The sequence below is a fragment of the Arabidopsis lyrata genome (assembly GCF_000004255.2).
Source record: "Arabidopsis lyrata subsp. lyrata unplaced genomic scaffold ARALYscaffold_2, whole genome shotgun sequence".
Taxonomy (NCBI): domain Eukaryota; kingdom Viridiplantae; phylum Streptophyta; class Magnoliopsida; order Brassicales; family Brassicaceae; genus Arabidopsis; species Arabidopsis lyrata.
Window position 1 is genome coordinate 13931274 of NW_003302554.1, and position 19206 is coordinate 13950479.

Sequence of the window (19206 nt, forward strand, 5' to 3'; positions counted from 1 at the left end):
CAAACAAACTTCATTGTCATGGTTGACCCAAAAGGTCAATCACACAACTAAGAAAACAGAACAAATCTAAATTTTCGATTTTTCCCAAAAATATTATCTGACTGTTTGAGAAAGAAAAAAAACAGAAAAGAAAAAATACCAATTTATGATGTTGGTAATTGACTAATTGTTACAAACAAATATTTAAGAAAAATCCCCAACCCCATAGAAACCCTTCATCTCCCATCATCTTTCTCATTCATTCAATCTGAAAAATTTCGAGGTATGGTTGTAATTTATTTTTTACATTATTAAAAATCTTTGTTTTCTTAGCTTTGATTTGAAAATTTACATTTTGGTGTTTGAATCCGTCAATTGTTAATTTTTTTTTTTCCTTTCGTAAGCTTGATGCTTACACTTCCTTTCCTACAAACCCTAATTTCGGTTCTATATCCTATGGCTTGACGAGATCCTCAATTCGAATGTATGTTGCAGATTCATGGCTACAACAAGACTTAACTCTTCTTGCCACTTTCCATCGAGCACAAGACTTTATTTTGAGAGCTATCTAGGTCTGAGAACGACCGCGAGGATTAGTTATGCACGAACCCTAACCGCTCCACGTGGCTATCTTGCTGTAAAAGCAAACGGTGGTCAAGCTTCGGTGGTGACTGCGGCGGCTATAATGGAGAAGCAACAAAAGAAGTATCCAGGAGAATCAAAGGGTTTTGTGGAAGAGATGAGGTTTGTGGCAATGAGATTGCATACGAAAGATCAAGCAAGGGAAGGAGAAAAAGAATCAAAATCTCCAGAGGAAGGTCCGGTGGCGAAATGGGAACCAACGGTGGAAGGATACTTACAGTTTCTTGTGGATAGTAAGTTGGTTTACGACACGCTTGAGGGGATCATCGACGATTCCAATTTCCCAACTTGTGAGTTTCTTTCTCATTTCTTATGAATTTGAAGTATCATGTTGATTCATTTCAGAAGTTGCGTTTAAAGTGAGACCAAACTTCTTGGATCATATGCACACATTAGATTCTTGAAACAATCTGAAGGATCAGGGTTCTTTATAATGTATTAGAAACATATACCGGTTTGCGAAGAGTAGGTTCTTTTTCTTGTTTAACATTGTCAAAATCTCTGTTTTTGTTATGTGTAGATGCCGGTTTCAAGAACACGGGATTGGAAAGAGCAGAGAGTTTGCGGAAGGATTTGGAATGGTTCAAGGAACAAGGTTATGAAATTCCAGAGCCGATGGCTCCTGGTAAAACATATTCTGAGTATTTAAAAGATTTAGCAGAGAATGATCCTCAAGCATTCATTTGTCACTTCTACAACATTTACTTTGCTCATAGCGCCGGTGGCCAAATGATTGGAACAAAGGTAAAGAAAGAAACTTCCTGCACCAAAATCACTGAAGTTGGAACTATTTTCTGAAAGTTTTACAAGTTTTTTCAGGTATCTGAGAAGATACTCGATGATAAAGAACTCGAGTTCTATAAATGGGACGGTCATCTTTCTCAATTGTTGCAGAATGTGAGGCAAAAACTGAACAAAGTTGCAGAGGTATTGTGAATTTAACACTACTGTGAACAAGGAAGATTATAGTTTGTGCATTCTAATGGCTAATGTGGGTTTTGATATTTAAATGGGCAGTGTTGGACAAGAGAAGAGAAGAATCATTGTTTGGAAGAGACAGAGAAATCGTTCAAGTTTTCCGGGGAGATTCTTCGTCTTATATTGTCCTGATTCGATTCACAAACTCTTTAGATCTTCAAAAATCAAAAGTCAATATTCAATAAAGCATTTTGCTAGTTTTCGTGGAACCAATACGATTCATGAGGTTTGTGTAATAAATCAAGAAGACAAAAGTTTGGGTGGAACAAGTACAACTCGGAAAAGTTTATGCATTTTATGGATGTTATCTCTATAACATTTGAATTTTGTATAGTTGTTGCGTAAACATATCGTAATAACCAAAATATCAAATTATTTTTATGTGTTTTTTTGTTGGGAAATGGATACAAAGAGAGTCGTTATTATTACACACACTTGGCTAGTACAGAACTCAAACGTAAAAGCAAAGACAATGTTCAAAGTTGAAGTTTTACCGTGTTTGAAGAGGAAACAATGGTTCAACATCTGACCACGAAGAAGATGAGGCAGCAGCTATATTATATTGAGAAGCTGGAGCAGTAACAACCTCATTGCTCCTTGATTCTACCCTTATGATATCTTCCACAACTCCTTTGTTTTTTTCTTCCTCTTCCTCGTTTTCGCTTACATACTCTTGCATTTGCATATCTCCAGAAGACATACGAATTATATCAAGCTCCATCGATACTTCTCTCATGCTTGGTCGTTTCCTCCCTTTCAGATTGAGACACTTCCTTGCAACTTTCGCCGTTGCAGTCACTTGACTCAACATGCAACCATCTCTTATTCGAGCATCGATAATGTCGAAGAGTTTGTTTTCTTTCATTGCAAGAATGAAATAAGTTGCCAATGTCCTGTTTTCTTGAGACCGCAAAAAAGAAATCGACTTTTCTCCAGTTATTAAATCCACTAGCACAACCCCGAAGCTGTAGACATCACTTTTGTCTGTGAATTGGCTAGACTGAAAGTACTCTGGATCCATATATCCCACCGTACCTGAAACTACCGTTGTCAAGTGGGTATGATCCACTGTTACCGTTCTTGACGTTCCAAAATCAGATACCTTGGCTCGATATTTCTCATCCAACATTATGTTTGTAGACTTGACGTCTCTGTGATAGATTGGAGACGTTGCAAACGAGTGCAAGTATGAGAGAGCTCCTGCAATATCAATAGCAATGCGGAGACGCATTTCCCATGTAGCCATCATGTTATCATCAAACTCATCATGAAGATGTTCGAAAAGGTTACCATTAGGAATATATTCGTAGACGAGAACTGGAACATTTGTCTCGAGGCAACATCCCAAGAGTTTTACGATGTTCCTGTGGTTGATCTGTGAAAGAATGACAACCTCATTGATGAACTCTTCTAGCTTGTCTTCATCCACGACTTTGGACTTTTTTTACTGCAACAATTCTTCCATCGACAAGCATTCCCTTGTACACAGTATCTTGACCACCCTGACCAAGTATTCTGTTTGAGCTGAAGTTTTCGGTAGCTTTCTCCAACTCTCGCGAACTGAACACTTTTGTCTTTTCGACCATGCCTTTTGTTGAAGTCAATTGTTGTTGCAACAATAGACCCCCATTGCGCTTGAAAAACTTCTTCTTTTGGTTTAAATTTCTTTGCTTTTTAATAATTTTGTATAACCAGTATATTCCACCAACAAAGATCAATGAGCCGAAACTCGAACCAAGGCCTGCAAACTCAGAACTTCTTGGATAAATGGTAATATATAGATGATTGATCATCATTGTTGACAAAAAAAAATAAAAGAAAAGTTGGTCATCATTCACCATTGTAAAAGAGTTTAAATGGACCACACGTATTTAAGATAAAAATTACCACGACTTACCTATAGCCAGGGGCCGATGATGATTTGTGTGATTTGTGTACACACAATGATAGTCTCCCTGCAAATTGACGCAAGTGCCTCTACTACAGTAAGTGTGAGTTCCATCAACTTCTTTTTTTTGGCATTCATTAATATCTGATTTCAAAATGTAAAGAGATTATAACCAAACGATGATTCCATTGGCTTGCTTTGATCATGGACATATAAAATTTGAGTAAAAACATGAACTATAAACACAATTACTAACCTTTGCATCCGTCTAAACGGTATGGGTTGCCTTCGAAACCACTAATGCATGAGCAGCTTGCATAGCTTAGATAAGTATTACTGTCGCATACACAACTTCTTGTATTCCTTCTAGGGGTGACGTATACATTCATGTACTCTATTACAGTACTATAGCATCCCAGAGACTTTACAAATGAATGATTCGTAGTATGGATAAACCATCCTAGCTCAACCGTACTGTATCCTCTAGCATGAAGCTCTTGCGGATCAGATTTACTAGACAAAAAGGATGCCTTGTTTGTCAAGAAGGCAACTTTGCACCCTCTCGTTATGGTGCTTTCTATTCTGACACCAACAATCTGTTCAATACTGTCGACCATGTTTGCCTGGCAGCATCTAATACCATTGCAGCTTGTTCCATTCATAATGCCTCGTCTTTCATTACAACGCTGGTCAAAGCCATACTCATCACAACTGACTAGTGCAAGATAATCTCTAGCAGGCGTAAGGGGATGTGTGCCGCAACTAGATTTGCATCCCACTATGCTTGGCTCGACATTTGTCAACGATGCCGTGTTATTGCAACCAACTCCTATCAGTGTATTTCTCCTGCTAACGTAGAAAGGGGTATCAGTCAAATTCAAAAGTGATCCAAGCTCTTCTTCGTCGCTTGAGCATCCCATTGAAGTTATTGGGTTTCTTATGCTAACTGTCCCGTGCGGAAAGGGCTCGTAATAATCCTCGAGCTGAGTCGGAGGAGAGAAATTCACAACTTCCTTGTTGATTACGGAAAGAAAAGGGACGAGCTTTCCAGAAGTAGAGGTATTATTACATGTAACTTCGTACCACTTCTCCAGATAACAACCCTTTCCGACTCCAAAGGGGTACACGATCTCGATTCCTCCACAGTGTGTTGGACAAGAAACTGTAAGAACCGCAAAATCTGGAGTAAAAAAAAAGTAGGAATGAGAAGAGAATCAAAAGAGAAAAACTAGTATAAGAATTCATGTTTATGTTCTGCTTAAGAAAAATTTGTTCTTTCCTGAATATTTTCTTTTGTAAGAAGAGGTAGATAAGAAAGATTCCGTTTACTTGGACATCAATTACGTCTTTAAGTCTTCGTCAATGAATTTTGTCTTTTGTCAATCAAGACTAGTAAGAGAGTAGCTCACAACCTCATGTTAGCTTAGCTTCTCATTACTCATATTTCCAGTTGACTAAATCAATACTTGCCTTTATGTGTTCGTAGGCCTACTGAGACAATCTTGCTTCTTCCATCTTTTGAATTTTCTTCCTCCATTATTTCCAAGAGAAAACAACTAAAAAAAAAAGTAGCAATATACAGTAGTTGTAGACCGTTTCGAGGATTTAAAATTTTGAAACTGGACCATACTTTACAATGCCCAGTTTTAACTAATCAAAGTAGGCCCATTAAAACTCTTATCAATTCAAGCCCAGTTGTAAAACCATCTTCACTTCAAATTTCCCAGTTCTCAAACTCGTATACTCGCAGCTAAAGCGCGTGAACATCAGTCTCTATCTTCTTTGTCAATTTGTCAAGACTCAAAATCGGCGATCATCCAAAGTTATCATCTTTCTCCTAAACCCAGCTTCCTTAATCCCAACTACTTCTTCAAATCTTCAAATTCAAGGTTTGAACAAGAACTTACTCTGTTTCTCTTTGCTTTCTGTGTTTTCATTTTGAACGAAACAGCTTTAGTCTTCTTCTTCTTCATCTTCACCTAAATCTTGCTTTGTTTAATCTAAAGTCTGTAACTTTCAATTGAATCCTGCATTATAAGTAACGGGTAGATCTTAGAAACCTCAATTTCAGAAGTCAATATCACAATTTGTTGATGAAATTCTCAATGTGTTCTTGTGTGTGTGTTGCAGATTCATGGCTACTACACCGATTTTTAATGCCTCGTGTAGCTTTCCATCGACCAGAGGAATCGATTGTAAGAACTATATTGGTCTGAGATCGAATGTGAGTAAAGTGAGTGTGGCTTCTTCTCGAATTGCAACTAGTCAACGTCGTAATCTTGTCATAAGAGCTAGTGAATCTGGCAATGGACACGCTAAGAAACTTGGAATGAGTGATGCTGAGTGTGAAGCCGCTGTTGCTGCTGGAAATGTTCCTGAAGCTCCTCCGGTTCCACCTAAACCCGCTGCTCCAATTGGTACACCGATAATTCAGCCTCTTGTGAGTATCCAAGTCCCTTACTTTCATTGTGAATTTGCTTTAGTTGCATTGTACAGATGATTTGCTGTTAGCTAAGAGAATAATTTGAATCAATTCGTCGTTCTTTGATTGATTTCATCACTCTTGTGTATTAGCTATCTCTAAATCTCGATGTAGTGAACAATATGTTTAGCTGCAAGGTTGAAACTTTTATGTAGCTTACTGTTACTTATGCTTTCAGAATCTAAGCCGACGCCCACGTCGTAACCGTGCTTCCCCTGTGGCGAGAGCCGCCTTTCAAGAAACTGATATCTCCCCTGCAAATTTTGTATACCCACTTTTCATTCATGAAGGTTTGTTAGTTTCCTTTGTATTCTGACTTTAATATCTCTCAATGGGTCTCTCTTGTCTTTAATTAACATTATGTGGTTTTGGAGTGTGGCAGGTGAGGAAGACACGCCTATTGGAGCTATGCCCGGTTGCTATAGACTTGGCTGGAGGCATGGTCTTGTACAAGAGGTTTGGCTCTGTGTTTTGATTTGATGATTCCTTTATCTGTTGTCGCCGTGTTACAAGAACATGATTTTTATTTCTGATTTTCTATGCAAATAGGTTGCAAAGGCTCGAGCTGTTGGTGTAAACAGTATCGTCCTGTTCCCTAAAGTTCCTGAGGCTTTGAAGGTCTTTCACACTTCTCTTCTATGCGTACATTTGTTCTTGAGTTGTATATTGAACTCTTTATTTTGGTTTCCATTTTGTAGAATCCAACAGGAGATGAGGCATACAATGACAATGGTTTGGTGCCTCGAACAATTCGTCTTCTTAAAGACAAATATCCTGATCTTGTAAGATCCGTAATCCCAGTTTGTTAAATATACCAGCAGATGAAAAATGGGGTAATTTGGAATTGTGACAAACGTTCTCCTCTGTTGCTAGGTTATCTACACTGATGTGGCTTTGGATCCCTACTCATCCGATGGTCACGATGGAATAGTTAGAGAGGATGGTAAGTATTTCTACCCCACTTCCTTCTGTTACATTTTTGATTGGAGTTGTGATACAGATTTATCTCTGTAGGTGTAATTATGAATGACGAAACGGTACATCAGCTGTGTAAGCAAGCTGTTTCCCAGGTAAATCTTTTCGATATCAAAGAGTCAAAATGTCTGAAGTATTTTTCTTACTAATGAAATATGATCTCTCCCTCTCTCTTTCCAGGCCCGAGCTGGAGCGGACGTTGTCAGTCCGAGTGATATGATGGATGGGCGAGTAGGTGCAATCCGTGCAGCTCTTGATGCTGAAGGATTTCAAAACGTCTCCATCATGTCCTACACAGCCAAGTAATCATACATTTCTTTTTACCTCAAATTTTTTTCTGAAAGCATATTCTTGTTTGTTCTGTCTAATTGTTTGCATCTTCTGCCAACAGGTATGCAAGTTCGTTTTACGGTCCTTTCCGTGAAGCCCTGGACTCCAATCCACGTTTCGGAGACAAGAAAACGTAAGTCCCATCAACCCATTTGCATTTCTTTTGCTAACCCTAACGTTACAAACTGACTTTGTGAACTATAGGTATCAGATGAACCCAGCAAATTACAGAGAGGCCTTGATTGAGGCACGTGAAGACGAGGCTGAGGGAGCAGACATTCTTCTGGTAAGTCTTTTATCATTCTTTAGCAAAACATTTTATAGAGTTTGGTAATAAATTGGTGTGTTTTGTAACAGGTGAAGCCAGGTCTTCCATATTTGGACATCATACGGCTTCTGAGGGACAAATCTCCATTGCCCATTGCTGCATACCAAGTACTTGCCTTATTATACTCTGCTTCTAAACTTACTGAGTAACATTCCCAGTCTGAGGTTTTTGTTTATTCTAATCTCTCCATGAATTTTCAGGTTTCTGGAGAGTACTCAATGATCAAAGCAGGGGGAGTTCTGAAGATGATCGATGAAGAGAAAGTGATGATGGAGTCACTGATGTGCTTACGCCGAGCTGGAGCGGACATCATCCTAACATACTTCGCTCTTCAAGCTGCTACTTGTTTATGCGGCGAGAAGCGGTAGAATAGACATCGAGAGTATGTGTTTTAAACCATTTGAGTATATGTGTTTTATAAATCATATGAGACAATTGTGATTTTTGCCTTTGGTCTGATCCCAGTCTTTTTAGTGTCGTGCATATGTTATCTTCTGTTGTCTAATATGGATTATGATGTGTCCCCTAGACTTCAAAATTTGGAGGCCATTCTGAGTTTTTGAATGTGGTTCTCTTTTTTTTTATATAACACACGCATAACAACATTCTTTATGGAACAAAGCTTACAAGATTACTCATTACTGTCTATAAGAGAACAAACTGATAACATATATCTTTTTTGATGTGGATGGATTTGTTAACCCTCTAGAAGAACACTCAAATTTGGCTACAAAGTTGTTAAAATATTCTTCTTTTGTTCTTCTGCTTTGACCATAAATAAAAAAACATTAGCCAAAAAAAAATAACGTGTTCACATAGTCAAAGTCAAAGATAAAGGCCTGGACCGAGCATCAAATATCTAAATGGGCCTTTATTTAGCTAAGCAGTTACGTATGCTAAATTTAGGGTTTGTCTTTTGTCGCACCTATAAAAAACCATCACAGCTTCCCATTTGTAATTTCTAGGGTTTTGCAAAACCAACATCGAACGAATCCAACACGATGGGACGAAGTAAGTCGATCTTTTCTACTTATCAACAATCTCAATTCGAATTCGTTGAAATCGATTCATTTTTGGTAGAATTGTGTTTTGCTTCAATCTGTGTGAAGAAATAGTTTGAGATTTTAATTATATCAATCTAGGGTTTTGTGTGTCAACGCCAGTCTTCAAATTTCTCATTTCAAAATGTGAAATGTTGACTCGATTCGGTTTTGGTAGAATTATGTCTCGCTAACCTTTGTTTCATATGTAATCGCTAGGTTTTGGATTAGTTTGATATTTCGATTATGTCAATTTAGGGTTTAGTGTATGAATCGCCATTGATTAAACTTGCCGATTTTCAATTTATCATGTCAAATGTGTAGAATCTTGTTTTCTGAATCTGTGTTCATACCAAATTGCTAGTTTTTGGATTAGTTTGAGTTTTTGATTATGACAATTTAGGATTTTTTGTGTGTAAACGCTATTGATTGACCAATTCCCTTGTAAAATGTGTAGGACCAGCGAGATGTTACCGTCAGATTAAGGGAAAGCCATACCCGAAATCACGATACTGCCGTGGAGTTCCAGATCCGAAAATCAGGATTTACGATGTCGGGATGAAGAGGAAAGGAGTTGATGAGTTTCCATTCTGTGTTCATTTGGTTTCATGGGAGAAAGAGAATGTTTCAAGTGAAGCTCTTGAAGCTGCACGTATTGCTTGTAACAAGTACATGGTTAAATCTGCTGGTAAAGATGCGTTCCATCTCCGGATTAGGGTTCATCCGTTCCATGTTTTGCGAATCAACAAGATGCTTTCGTGTGCTGGAGCTGATAGGCTTCAGACTGGAATGAGAGGTGCTTTTGGTAAAGCTCTTGGTACTTGTGCTAGAGTTGCGATCGGACAGGTTCTTTTGTCTGTTAGGTGTAAGGATAATCATGGAGTTCATGCTCAGGAAGCTCTTCGTAGAGCTAAGTTTAAGTTCCCTGGTCGTCAAAAGATCATTGTTAGCAGGAAATGGTATGTTTTAAGTCTCTTGGCAATTTCTTTGTCTGTTTGATGTTTGAGTATATTTACTAAATTGATCATTGGTGTTTTCAGGGGATTCACCAAATTCAACCGCGCTGAGTACACGAAGCTAAGAGCGATGAAGAGGATTGTTCCTGATGGTGTCAATGCTAAGGTTGATTTTCACACCGTTTAATAGTATTATGTTTAGGGATTGGTTGGTTCTGAATTATGTGTGTTTTGTGTTGTTGCAGTTTCTATCAAACCATGGGCCATTGGCTAACCGTCAACCTGGAAGTGCCTTCATATCAGCCACGAGCGAATAAGAATGAAGAAGAAGATGATGATTTGTGGTTGTAGAACCGATAATTTAGTTTCTCAAGTTTTATTTTTCTCTTTTGTTGTAACAGTTGAAGACAAGGATCCTCGTATGATTCCAATTTGCTTGGACAATTGTTTCAATCTGTGTTTCTTTATTTTTATATTCCAGCATCACGTTTATCCTTTAGATTCACTGCTGATTTCTTACTTAGTATTCACTTCTGACCCTTCTCGAATCGAGTATATTCATAGAAACACAATCCAAAACAAAAAAATTTAAAAAAGTTCCTGCCCTGACCAACGGATAATCCTAATTCAATCCGTCATGAATCCAAGCAAAGTATGGCCCAACCGAATCCAAACCAAACTTATAGAATACCCGAATGGATCTTTGAATCCCTTAAATCGAACTACTGGGAACCGATCCGAATCCGGACGGTACCTGAAGCACAGGCCTGAGTTTGGGTTTGGAGTCTCACCAAAAAAAAAAAAAAAAAAATTGGTGTCATTTGAGCAAGAAAAAATTCATTGGATCAATTAGTTATAGACCAATTAAAATAAAGAAAAAATCAATATCGGTCGTTCACGTTTCCAAAGTAGTTACTAGCACTTAGCATCTATCTAGTCTAAGTTAAATTAACTTGGCCTCGTTAACCATAGAATGGATCCAGTAAATACATGAAACTTAAAGATATGGGCCATTATGGGCCTGGGCCTGAACCGAACATGAAAAAGCTGGGATAATTGAATTGACCCTTCTTTTTTGACTTTTCAGTTTTCAGCATCGAGTTCGAGCCTCACCGTGTAATCGGCAAATCCCAACTCTTTTCCAAGGCTCTCGAAATGAGTACAGGTGCGTTTTCTTCTCTTCTCATTATTAATTTTTCTTCATTCGTCTTAAAGAAGCTGAAAATAAAGTTGGGCTCGTCTTAAATTGAAAAAAAATTCTTGTTTTTAGGCATCTGTCAATACTAGATTTATGAGATTCTTGAAGCAATTTTATATAATTTAGTTTAGTCTTTAGAACTAATCACTGTTAATCGATCATCAATTCATCATCATCTACATGTCTATGTACTGATTACAGCGATTAGTCTTGGAGACAAGAAAATTTGTGTTGAGTTTGGTTATAAGTAAAACCCAAAACCCTAAATCCAATGTTTTATAGTTTTGTATCTTCTTTTGGGTTTAATCAATACTTACTTATTCACTAAATAACCCACGTAGACATGTAATTGATGTTTCATTTTGCACGAAATGGTAGATAAACATGTTTTTGTGATCAATGTTACTTCCTAAAGCTAGATTTGACTCGGGCTTGTTGATTTTACTTGTGTAATTGTTAGGTGGAGCGTTTGGAGGAAACAGAGGATTAAGACCAATACCACCAGAAAAGGGCATTTTCCCTTTGGATCACTTGCACGAATGCGATGCGGTATTCTTCATTTTGGTCTTGGTGTAATAGAGATGTGGTATCTTTGTGTTTGGTTATCTTTGAGTTATTCACTTAGTATTTTCTTGGATGTTTTCAGGAGAAGAAAGAATATCTTGGTTGTCTCAAGTCTTCAGCTCATAAATCTGAACAATGTAGACATCTATCAAAGAAATATCTCCAGTGTCGAATGGCTAAGTAAGTCTGTTTACTTAGGTTGTATCAGAAAAAGGTTTATCGATAAACGTTGGATGGATTTAGATCATGATGGTGATTATTATTATGCAGGAACTTGATGGCAAAGCAGGATATGGCGGAACTTGGATTCAGTGGTGTTAAAGAACTCGATTCCGCTGAAGATAAGAATAAAGAGAGTATCGAACAATGAAGGTTGGCAAAACTTTGAGCCTCATTTTGTAGAATTTTGGATTGACATTGAGATACCATTTAAGAATTTAGGTCCTAAAATTCAACCACTCTCTATAGTATATTCTTTAGCCTTCACCAAATTTTTTGAAGTATATCATATACTGTATATGTATACCTGTGTGAAATAAAGCATTATACAAAGCCTGAAACAGAAGCAAAGCATTGTCTTCGGGCCATATTCGTCTGTAGACTTTTTGGGCCAAAGAATCTTTGTTTGTGGGCATTATAGTCCACTTTGATTTCTCTTATCTAGCTTAGTGGCAGTGAAACTTAACAAATAAATATATTAGTACATATAATGATGTTTTCTTTTTGTTTAAATATGTTATTTCTTCTATTTTATAACTAGCCTGTTAGACCCATTTCTTCTGGTTCATTTAAAATTCACTTTATATGATTTCTCTCCAAAGCAAGAATAATTCCTGTACAAAAAAAAATATAGAAAAATTTAGACTAAACGGATAGTCTAGATTTTAGGTTATATTAAAAAAAGGTCGGCGTCGTATTCATTTTGAATACTTTTATCGAATAAAAAATCCTTTGAAAACCAAAGTCAAATAGAATTTTTCCACTTTCGATCTCTAAATCTTGGTTTTCAAAATCGCCGCCTTCAATCAAATAGATAAGCTTAGATTGTGTTCAACACCAAATATATTAATTTTCAAATAATAAGATAGTACGTAAAAGAAGCCATTAACTAAACTACAAATATTTCATATAACTAAAAAAAAAAAAACACTTTCAATTATATCTACCATTTAAACCTCTAGAATAAGAACTAATTTCAGTCGTTATTCAATTCTAAAATAGCCATTCAAGTTTTGTTGCTATTACTTGTCTCTTCTAAATTCATACGTCTTTTTTTACTTTTAAAAATTCTCTTGTCAAACTTCATTTCTTGTGTCACCAATCATATCTATATTCTTAGCAAAAAGAGAAGAAACAAAGGTAGAATAACTGAGGGTGGCGGACATGATGCGATCGTTTTTTGTTTGTCAATTTTGTTATTTTTATTTTTTTATGATCATATAGCTCCAAAGTGAAACGAAAACAATAAAATGATTATTGTTGCAATAATGTTTTAAGCTCAACTATGTAATCTGCCAAAGGGAAAAGAGAATAAAGAGAAAAGTTGTGTTCTATTGACATTGAGAAAAGGTATATATACATCCTACACATGAAACCCTAAACATACTTAGGAAAATTAACATATTAGCCTAAGTATAATATATTTACATTATAGGTCCCTAATACTCCCCCTCAAGTTGGAGCATGAAGATTATACATGCCCAACTTGCGCCGTAAATAAGCAAATTGCTGAGAACCCAAAGCCTTAGTAAAGATATCCGCTGGTTGCTCCGTAGTGGTAAGATGCGCAGTAACCAGTGAACCATCCTGAATTTCATCCCGAATGAAGTGACAATCCCTCTCAATATGCTTCGTCCGCTCATGAAAAACTGGATTGGCAGCAATATGTAAGGCTGCCTTATTGTCACAAAACAAACGCATCGCCCGCGGATGAGACACTCCAAAGCATCCTAAAAGCTCACGATTCCATTTCAACTCTCGAGTAGTAAAACTCATTGCACGATATTCAGCCTCTGCAGAAGAAAATGACACCACATCTTGTTTCTTTGTCTTCCAAGCTATCGGAGAATCTCCCAACATAACAATAAATCCTGTAACCGATCTCCGAGACATGGAACATGTAGAAAAATCTGAATCACAATAAGCTGTCAATTGTAAGTCAGGATCAGAACTCAACACAATACCTTGACCCGGACAGCCTTTAAGATATCTGACAACTCGTATAACTGCAGCCCAATGCTTGGCACGTGGTTGTTGCATAAATTGAGCTAACATATGCACAACATAGGACAAATCTGGTCGGGTAAAAGTAAGATATACCAAACGCCCAACAAGCCTCCTATACCTCTCGACATCCTCATAGAACTCTCCTTCATCATCCGGCAACTTATGGTTTTGCTCAAGCGGAGTAGACACTGGTTGACATCCCAACAACCCACATTCACTTACAATATCCAAAGCATACTTCCTTTGCGACAAGTAAAAACCATCATGAGACCGAGATACTTCAATGCCCAAAAAATATTTCATAGCCCCCAAGTCCTTCATATGAAAACATTCACTAAGGTATCCCTTAAACTCCTGAACACCATTAAGATCATTTCCCCCAATCAACAAATCATCAACATAGACCAACACAAAGAGTTGCATAGATCCACGCTCCAAGGTAAAAAGAGAGTAATCGGCTACCTGCTGAGCAAACCCATACCCTTTTAGTGCTGCTGCAAGCTTAGCAAACCAACAACGTGGTGCTTGACGTAGACCATATAAAGATTTCTTAAGGCGACAAACTTTTGATTTATCTTGAGAAACAAAGCCAGGAGGTAATCTCATATAAACTTCTTCCTCAAGATCCCCATGTAGAAACGCATTATGAACATCCATCTGATGTACTTCCCATCTTTTGACAGCCGCAATCTTAAGAAACTCGCGAATAGTTGTCATTTTCACAACAGGAGCAAATGTCTCATCAAAATCTAACCCTTCGACCTGTCGATTTCCCATGGCCACCAAACGAGCCTTGTAACGCTCAATTTCCCCATTCGACTTATACTTGATAGTAAAGATCCAATGACTGCCAATAGCTTTCTTTCCTGGCGGAAGATCGGTAATATCCCAAGTGTCATTTGCTTCTAAAGCATTCACCTCTCCAGACATCGCATTGCACCATTTCTCATCCTTAACGGCTTGTGAATATGACTTAGGAACCGAGATAGCAGTAATGGCCGCAAGAAAAGCTCTCTGTGAATCAGAAAATCGGTCACAACTCACATAATTAGCAATGGGATAGAGGACCGTACCTGGAGCAGAGGATGCTGATTGAGTGGGTGCCGGTGAGAGTGTGGGATGTTCAACTGAGCAACGTGTAGTATGTAGTACATAATCACTTAGATGAGCCGGAGGTTTTCTTTCCCGTTCGCTTCGTCTAACTTTAATCCCTTCACTAGTCAGACTATCATTTCCTAATTGACTCCCCCTCTCCTCCAAAGCAGTATCTGAAGTCTTTTTATTATCTTTGGACCCCGTAATATGAACATCGGACGAGCTGGATGCTGGATCGATCGATCCTGGTGCCGGATCGATCGATCCGTTAGTGGCTGATGTCTCAGTAATTTCCTTTGGATCGATCGATCTAGGCGTGGGATCGATCGATCGCTCCGTCTCGGGTCCAAGCTCGTCACATGTCAGTAGCTTGGGATCGATCGATCTACGTGCCGGATCGATCGATCCCGTTTGGTCCGTCAACTCATCAAACGTCAGTAACTCTGGATCGATCGATCCACGTGCCGGATCGATCGATCTAGTCATCTCTGGTCGAAACTGATCATCTTCAAACTGTGCGGGATCGATCGATCCCGGCTGTGGATCGATCGATCGCTGTTCCGACAACTGATATGGGAATTCTTCTTCTTGAAACACCACATCTCGAGAAACAAAGAATTCCAACTTCTCCAAATCATACACACGCCATCCCTTCTGACCAAATGGATACCCCATAAAAACACACCGTCTACTTCGTTCCCCAAACTTATCTTTATCCCGCAAAACATTACGAGCAAAGCATAAGCTACCAAAGACTCGTAAGTGAGTGATATTAGGTACTTCCCCAAACAACAGCTGATAGGGTGTCTTTCCTTGCAAAACAGTGGATGGAGTTCGATTAATCAAATGACATGCAGTCATAACACACTCACCCCAAAACTGACGTGGTAAGGTAGCTTGAAACATCAACGATCTAGCAACATTCAATATATGTCTATGCTTTCTCTCCACTCTACCATTTTGTTGAGGAGTATAGACACACGACGTTTGATGCAGGATTCCCTCTTCTAGGAAGTACGATCGCAAACCCATAAATTCCCCACCATTATCACTACGTACTACTTTCACCTTCTTCTCAAACTGTCGTTCCACCATTTTGAAAAAATTCTTAAGAGTTACACCGACTTCACTCTTTTCCCGTAACAGGTGCACCCAAACCGCTCTCGAATAATCATCTACTATTGTCAGAAAATACGCAGCACCCGAAGTAGATACTATGCGATACGGACCCCAGAGATCACAATGAATCAAATCAAAAATTCCAGCAGCTTTATTAGAACTTTCACGAAAACAATCCCGGGTTTGTTTAGCCCGTAAACAAATATCACAAACTGTTGTGGAACTAACTTGCTTTCCAATATCTAAATAACTCGACAAATAGGGAACAACATGACTAGACGGATGACCAAGACGACGATGCCATAAATCCCATGATCCTGAACTGCTCACAGTCTTGTGTATCTTCGCACCAATCACCCCTCGAAGCACGTACACGTCCCCACACTCTTCACCAACCCCAATCAGCGTCTTCATAGCCCGGTCCTGTATAACACATAACTCATCAGTGAATGTAATAGAACCCTTAACCACTTTCAACAACTTTGCAACCGAAATTAAGGAGCATGTTAAATCCTTAGAGTACAAAACTCCTTGTAGCCACAAATCACCCCCGAGACATATATCACCATGTTGGGTGGACACCACATGATCACCATCCGGTAGACCGATCATACATGGATTGGTATTCATCACATTAGACAAATAGTCTAAATTACCAGTCATGTGGTGTGATGCTCCTGTATCAATAATAAAATCAACACATTCTTTCTTACCATTCAGTTTCTCATTAGGATTTGACTTTTGAGAAGCAAAGAGACCCTTGAGAGCATTCCATTGATCATCACTCATTTGTGGTAGAGATTGACGATCCAAATCAGCCGGTGTTCTTGTTGAATTAGCTTGTATTCCCCCAACAATATTTGCCTGAACACCCGTGACCGCGTTAGCCCTACCACCGGACCCGCGACCACGTCCAAACCGGCCACCACGTCCTCCACGTCCACGTCCACCTCTACCGCGATCATTGTAGTCACGACCTCGTTCTCCCCACCATTCAGGAAGGCCAATTATCTGAAAGCAATCAGCCTTTGCATGCCCATACTTACCACAATGAGTACATGTCACGTCCTTCTCGCGATAAAAATTGGAAGTTTGACCCCGTTGTGCAGCCTGGACCGCAAACCCCACAGCCTCCGGAGTGGCATCACGATTCCTAGTAATCGTGAGTTGTCTCTCTTCTCGAATGATCCTTTGATAGACTTGTGAGAGCTTGGGTAGTGGTTCCATACTTGTGATAGTAGAACGCACCGTACCAAACTTCGCAGAATCTAAACCATTCAAGAAGGTATTGGTTCTCTCTTCATTACGGTCTTCTTCCAACTGAGCAGCCAGTTCTCCACAACTACATGATCGAATAGGCTTGTAAATTGCCAATTCATCCCACATCTTCTTAAGTCTCCCATAGTACACCATTACCGTATCTCCGTTTTGCCTACAGTTTGCTATATCAGCCCGAAGCTCACTGATTCTTGGCCCGTTTCCCGCAGAGAATTGAAGCTTCAAATCTTCCCACAACGCTTGAGCTTCATCCACCATAGAAATCGATGTCCTGAGAGTCGGCTCAATCGTGTTCATAATCCAAGCGATTAACATAGAATTAACCACTTCCCACTGTTCAATCTCATCATCCTTGGTAGGTTTCTCCAAGGTCCCATCAATAAACCCCAATTTCCGTTTCGTTCGCAAGGCGTTCCGCACATGCTTAGCCCAATCTTCATAGTTTTCTCCCTTCAATTGAACAGTAGTGATCACATTACCCGGTCCATCCGAAGGATGGAGATACAGTGGCGAAGCCCTAGCTTTCTCCGCCACCGTGAGCCCACTGCCGCTGCCGCCTTCCGCAGTCTTCGCCGGCCCGAGCTCTTTCCCAACACTGTTCTCACCGTCGGCCATAATCTCTTCTTTTTTCTCCCTTTGTTTGATCTTTTTCTTAAAACCCTAGCTCTGATACCATGCCAAAGGGAAAAGAGAATAAAGAGAAAAGTTGTGTTCTATTGACATTGAGAAAAGGTATATATACATCCTACACATGAAACCCTAAACATACTTAGGAAAATTAACATATTAGCCTAAGTATAATATATTTACATTATAGGTCCCTAATATAATCAAGCGAGCATAATCTCTCTGTCTCATATCATTATTGTCACGATCAGCATTGTCCTAAATTGCTTATACCCACTTGATTTTCTTTTGTTACAACGCAACCATACATAGCCAACGAAAACGAGATAGAAATCTAGATACTATTTCAAAATTTGTCCACTACTCGACAAACACACGTATTAATTAATCTGTTCAATGAGATAACTATTGAATTATCGATGTCAGGAACTGGTGGAACATAGCGTCAGTGGAAAATCGCGTAAGTGGACTGTGGACCGACAATCGTGATACGTGGATAATGGCGAATCATGAACCATGAGCATTAAAACCCACGAGGCACATCATACTCTCTTTGATCTATTTTTTTGTTTGAAGCCTATGGTGCCGAAGGCCGATTACTAGATTTATATAGAAACATTAGCATTGGCCTATTAGGGAAAACAAAGTAAAGATCCACTAAAACTTTTCTGACTGTAATTTGGTAGTTAATGTTAACATTACAAGTTCAAAAAATATTTTGTAAATTAGAAACAGAATTTAAAAAAAAAAATACGATAAGATACTACAACTTCTCATCTTCATTCATTGAACCTTTTTTTTTTTGTCTCTTTTGTGAAACTCGTCTAGAGCCTCCATTAACGTAGGCATGGCTATGTTCTCTCCCACTAAGGTAAGAGACCAATACATTATACATGGACCAAACTTTTTTTACTAAAACCAACATTTCTAGCTAGCTACCTTATAAAAAAAAAACATTTTCGAGCTTAAATTTGTTGATTTTATGATTTATTTGTTATTTCGTCCTATTTTCAATTTTATTAAAACTATCCTTTTTTTTTGGTAAGTTTTATTAAAACTATCCTTCAGTCTACGTTTAAGTTGTTTATACTTTTATCAATATTAAAGTAAATTCATTTCCAATAAATGCTTCTCTTTATAGTTTGGCAATCTTTTTCTAAGTACTGTACGTACGCCAAATATACTAAAAGGTAAAAGCCCAAAACACGCGACCAAGTGACGTACGCCAAATATTAGATGTGGCGTTTAATACAATTATCAACAAATTTAAAGTACGTAATATGTAGATATAGAAGTATATAAAACAGAGCTATCAATTAATTTAACAAATTTAGATACACTACTTTGTCGATGCATCATGGACAATAGGGAGGGGTAGAAAGAATTGATGAAACTTTTCGTTCATTATACAATTTTATATCTATAAATTTGAAGTATTTGAGATTTCTGTTATATATTGACAAAATAATGATGAGTACAGATTCATAGGTATGGGGACGTG

General features: G+C 38.4%; 5 protein-coding genes across 6 annotated transcripts; 4 read left to right on the plus strand and 1 right to left on the minus strand.

Annotated features, from left to right (window-relative positions):
- The first annotated feature begins 86 nt into the window (after positions 1-86).
- On the plus strand, positions 87-1974 carry LOC9323317 (heme oxygenase 3, chloroplastic). Its single transcript, XM_002887207.2, has 5 exons — positions 87-262; positions 475-911; positions 1142-1365; positions 1441-1548; positions 1639-1974. Exons 2-5 carry the CDS (start codon positions 479-481, stop codon positions 1729-1731), a joined length of 858 nt encoding a protein of 285 aa, XP_002887253.1. The 5' UTR covers positions 87-262; positions 475-478; the 3' UTR covers positions 1732-1974.
- Positions 1956-4845, minus strand: LOC9323318 (wall-associated receptor kinase-like 9). Its single transcript, XM_021034881.1, is given in 5 exon segments — positions 1956-3043; positions 3045-3340; positions 3497-3631; positions 3744-4668; positions 4670-4845. Coding segments are annotated over 5 exon segments (2373 nt in total). The 5' UTR covers positions 4733-4845; the 3' UTR covers positions 1956-2089.
- Positions 4846-5050: 205 nt separating this feature from the next.
- On the plus strand, positions 5051-8186 carry LOC9324795 (delta-aminolevulinic acid dehydratase 1, chloroplastic). Of its 2 annotated transcripts, none has more exons than XM_002887208.2 (13): positions 5051-5376; positions 5618-5927; positions 6148-6259; positions 6352-6425; positions 6519-6587; positions 6668-6751; positions 6843-6912; positions 6984-7039; positions 7125-7246; positions 7336-7407; positions 7479-7560; positions 7632-7709; positions 7803-8186. In XM_002887208.2, the coding sequence occupies exons 2-13, from the start codon at positions 5622-5624 to the stop codon at positions 7968-7970; spliced, it is 1293 nt and encodes a 430-aa protein (XP_002887254.1). In that variant the 5' UTR covers positions 5051-5376; positions 5618-5621; the 3' UTR covers positions 7971-8186. The 2 variants fall into 2 exon arrangements, with proteins under 2 accessions (XP_002887254.1, XP_020890541.1); XM_021034882.1 differs by lacking the exon at positions 5051-5376 and adding an exon at positions 5509-5532.
- A 301-nt stretch (positions 8187-8487) lies between these two features.
- LOC9323319 (60S ribosomal protein L10-3) lies at positions 8488-10097 on the plus strand. The gene is made up of 4 exons (XM_002887209.2): positions 8488-8613; positions 9100-9601; positions 9683-9764; positions 9844-10097. Exons 1-4 carry the CDS (start codon positions 8604-8606, stop codon positions 9913-9915), a joined length of 666 nt encoding a protein of 221 aa, XP_002887255.1. The 5' UTR covers positions 8488-8603; the 3' UTR covers positions 9916-10097.
- Positions 10098-10465: 368 nt separating this feature from the next.
- Positions 10466-11947, plus strand: LOC9323320 (cytochrome c oxidase assembly protein COX19). The gene is made up of 4 exons (XM_002887210.2): positions 10466-10763; positions 11257-11345; positions 11443-11540; positions 11631-11947. The coding sequence occupies exons 1-4, from the start codon at positions 10754-10756 to the stop codon at positions 11728-11730; spliced, it is 297 nt and encodes a 98-aa protein (XP_002887256.1). The 5' UTR covers positions 10466-10753; the 3' UTR covers positions 11731-11947.
- The last annotated feature ends 7259 nt before the right edge of the window (positions 11948-19206 follow it).

Bases quoted from the DNA above. Each gene is read 5' to 3' on its own strand.
- LOC9323317 (XM_002887207.2), top strand. From the start codon at position 479: ATGGCTACAACAAGACTTAACTCTTCTTGCCACTTTCCATCGAGCACA. The intron at 912-1,141 runs GTGAGTTTCTTT...TGTTATGTGTAG, and splicing joins CGATTCCAATTTCCCAACTT to ATGCCGGTTTCAAGAACACG. The intron at 1,366-1,440 runs GTAAAGAAAGAA...AAGTTTTTTCAG, and splicing joins GCCAAATGATTGGAACAAAG to GTATCTGAGAAGATACTCGA.
- LOC9324795 (XM_002887208.2), top strand. From the start codon at position 5,622: ATGGCTACTACACCGATTTTTAATGCCTCGTGTAGCTTTCCATCGACC. The intron at 5,928-6,147 runs GTGAGTATCCAA...TTATGCTTTCAG, and splicing joins CACCGATAATTCAGCCTCTT to AATCTAAGCCGACGCCCACG. The intron at 7,040-7,124 runs GTAAATCTTTTC...CTCTCTTTCCAG, and splicing joins GTAAGCAAGCTGTTTCCCAG to GCCCGAGCTGGAGCGGACGT.
- LOC9323319 (XM_002887209.2), top strand. The intron at 9,602-9,682 runs GTATGTTTTAAG...TGGTGTTTTCAG, and splicing joins ATCATTGTTAGCAGGAAATG to GGGATTCACCAAATTCAACC. The intron at 9,765-9,843 runs GTTGATTTTCAC...GTGTTGTTGCAG, and splicing joins CTGATGGTGTCAATGCTAAG to TTTCTATCAAACCATGGGCC.
- LOC9323320 (XM_002887210.2), top strand. The intron at 11,346-11,442 runs GTATTCTTCATT...GGATGTTTTCAG, and splicing joins ACTTGCACGAATGCGATGCG to GAGAAGAAAGAATATCTTGG. The intron at 11,541-11,630 runs GTAAGTCTGTTT...ATTATTATGCAG, and splicing joins CTCCAGTGTCGAATGGCTAA to GAACTTGATGGCAAAGCAGG.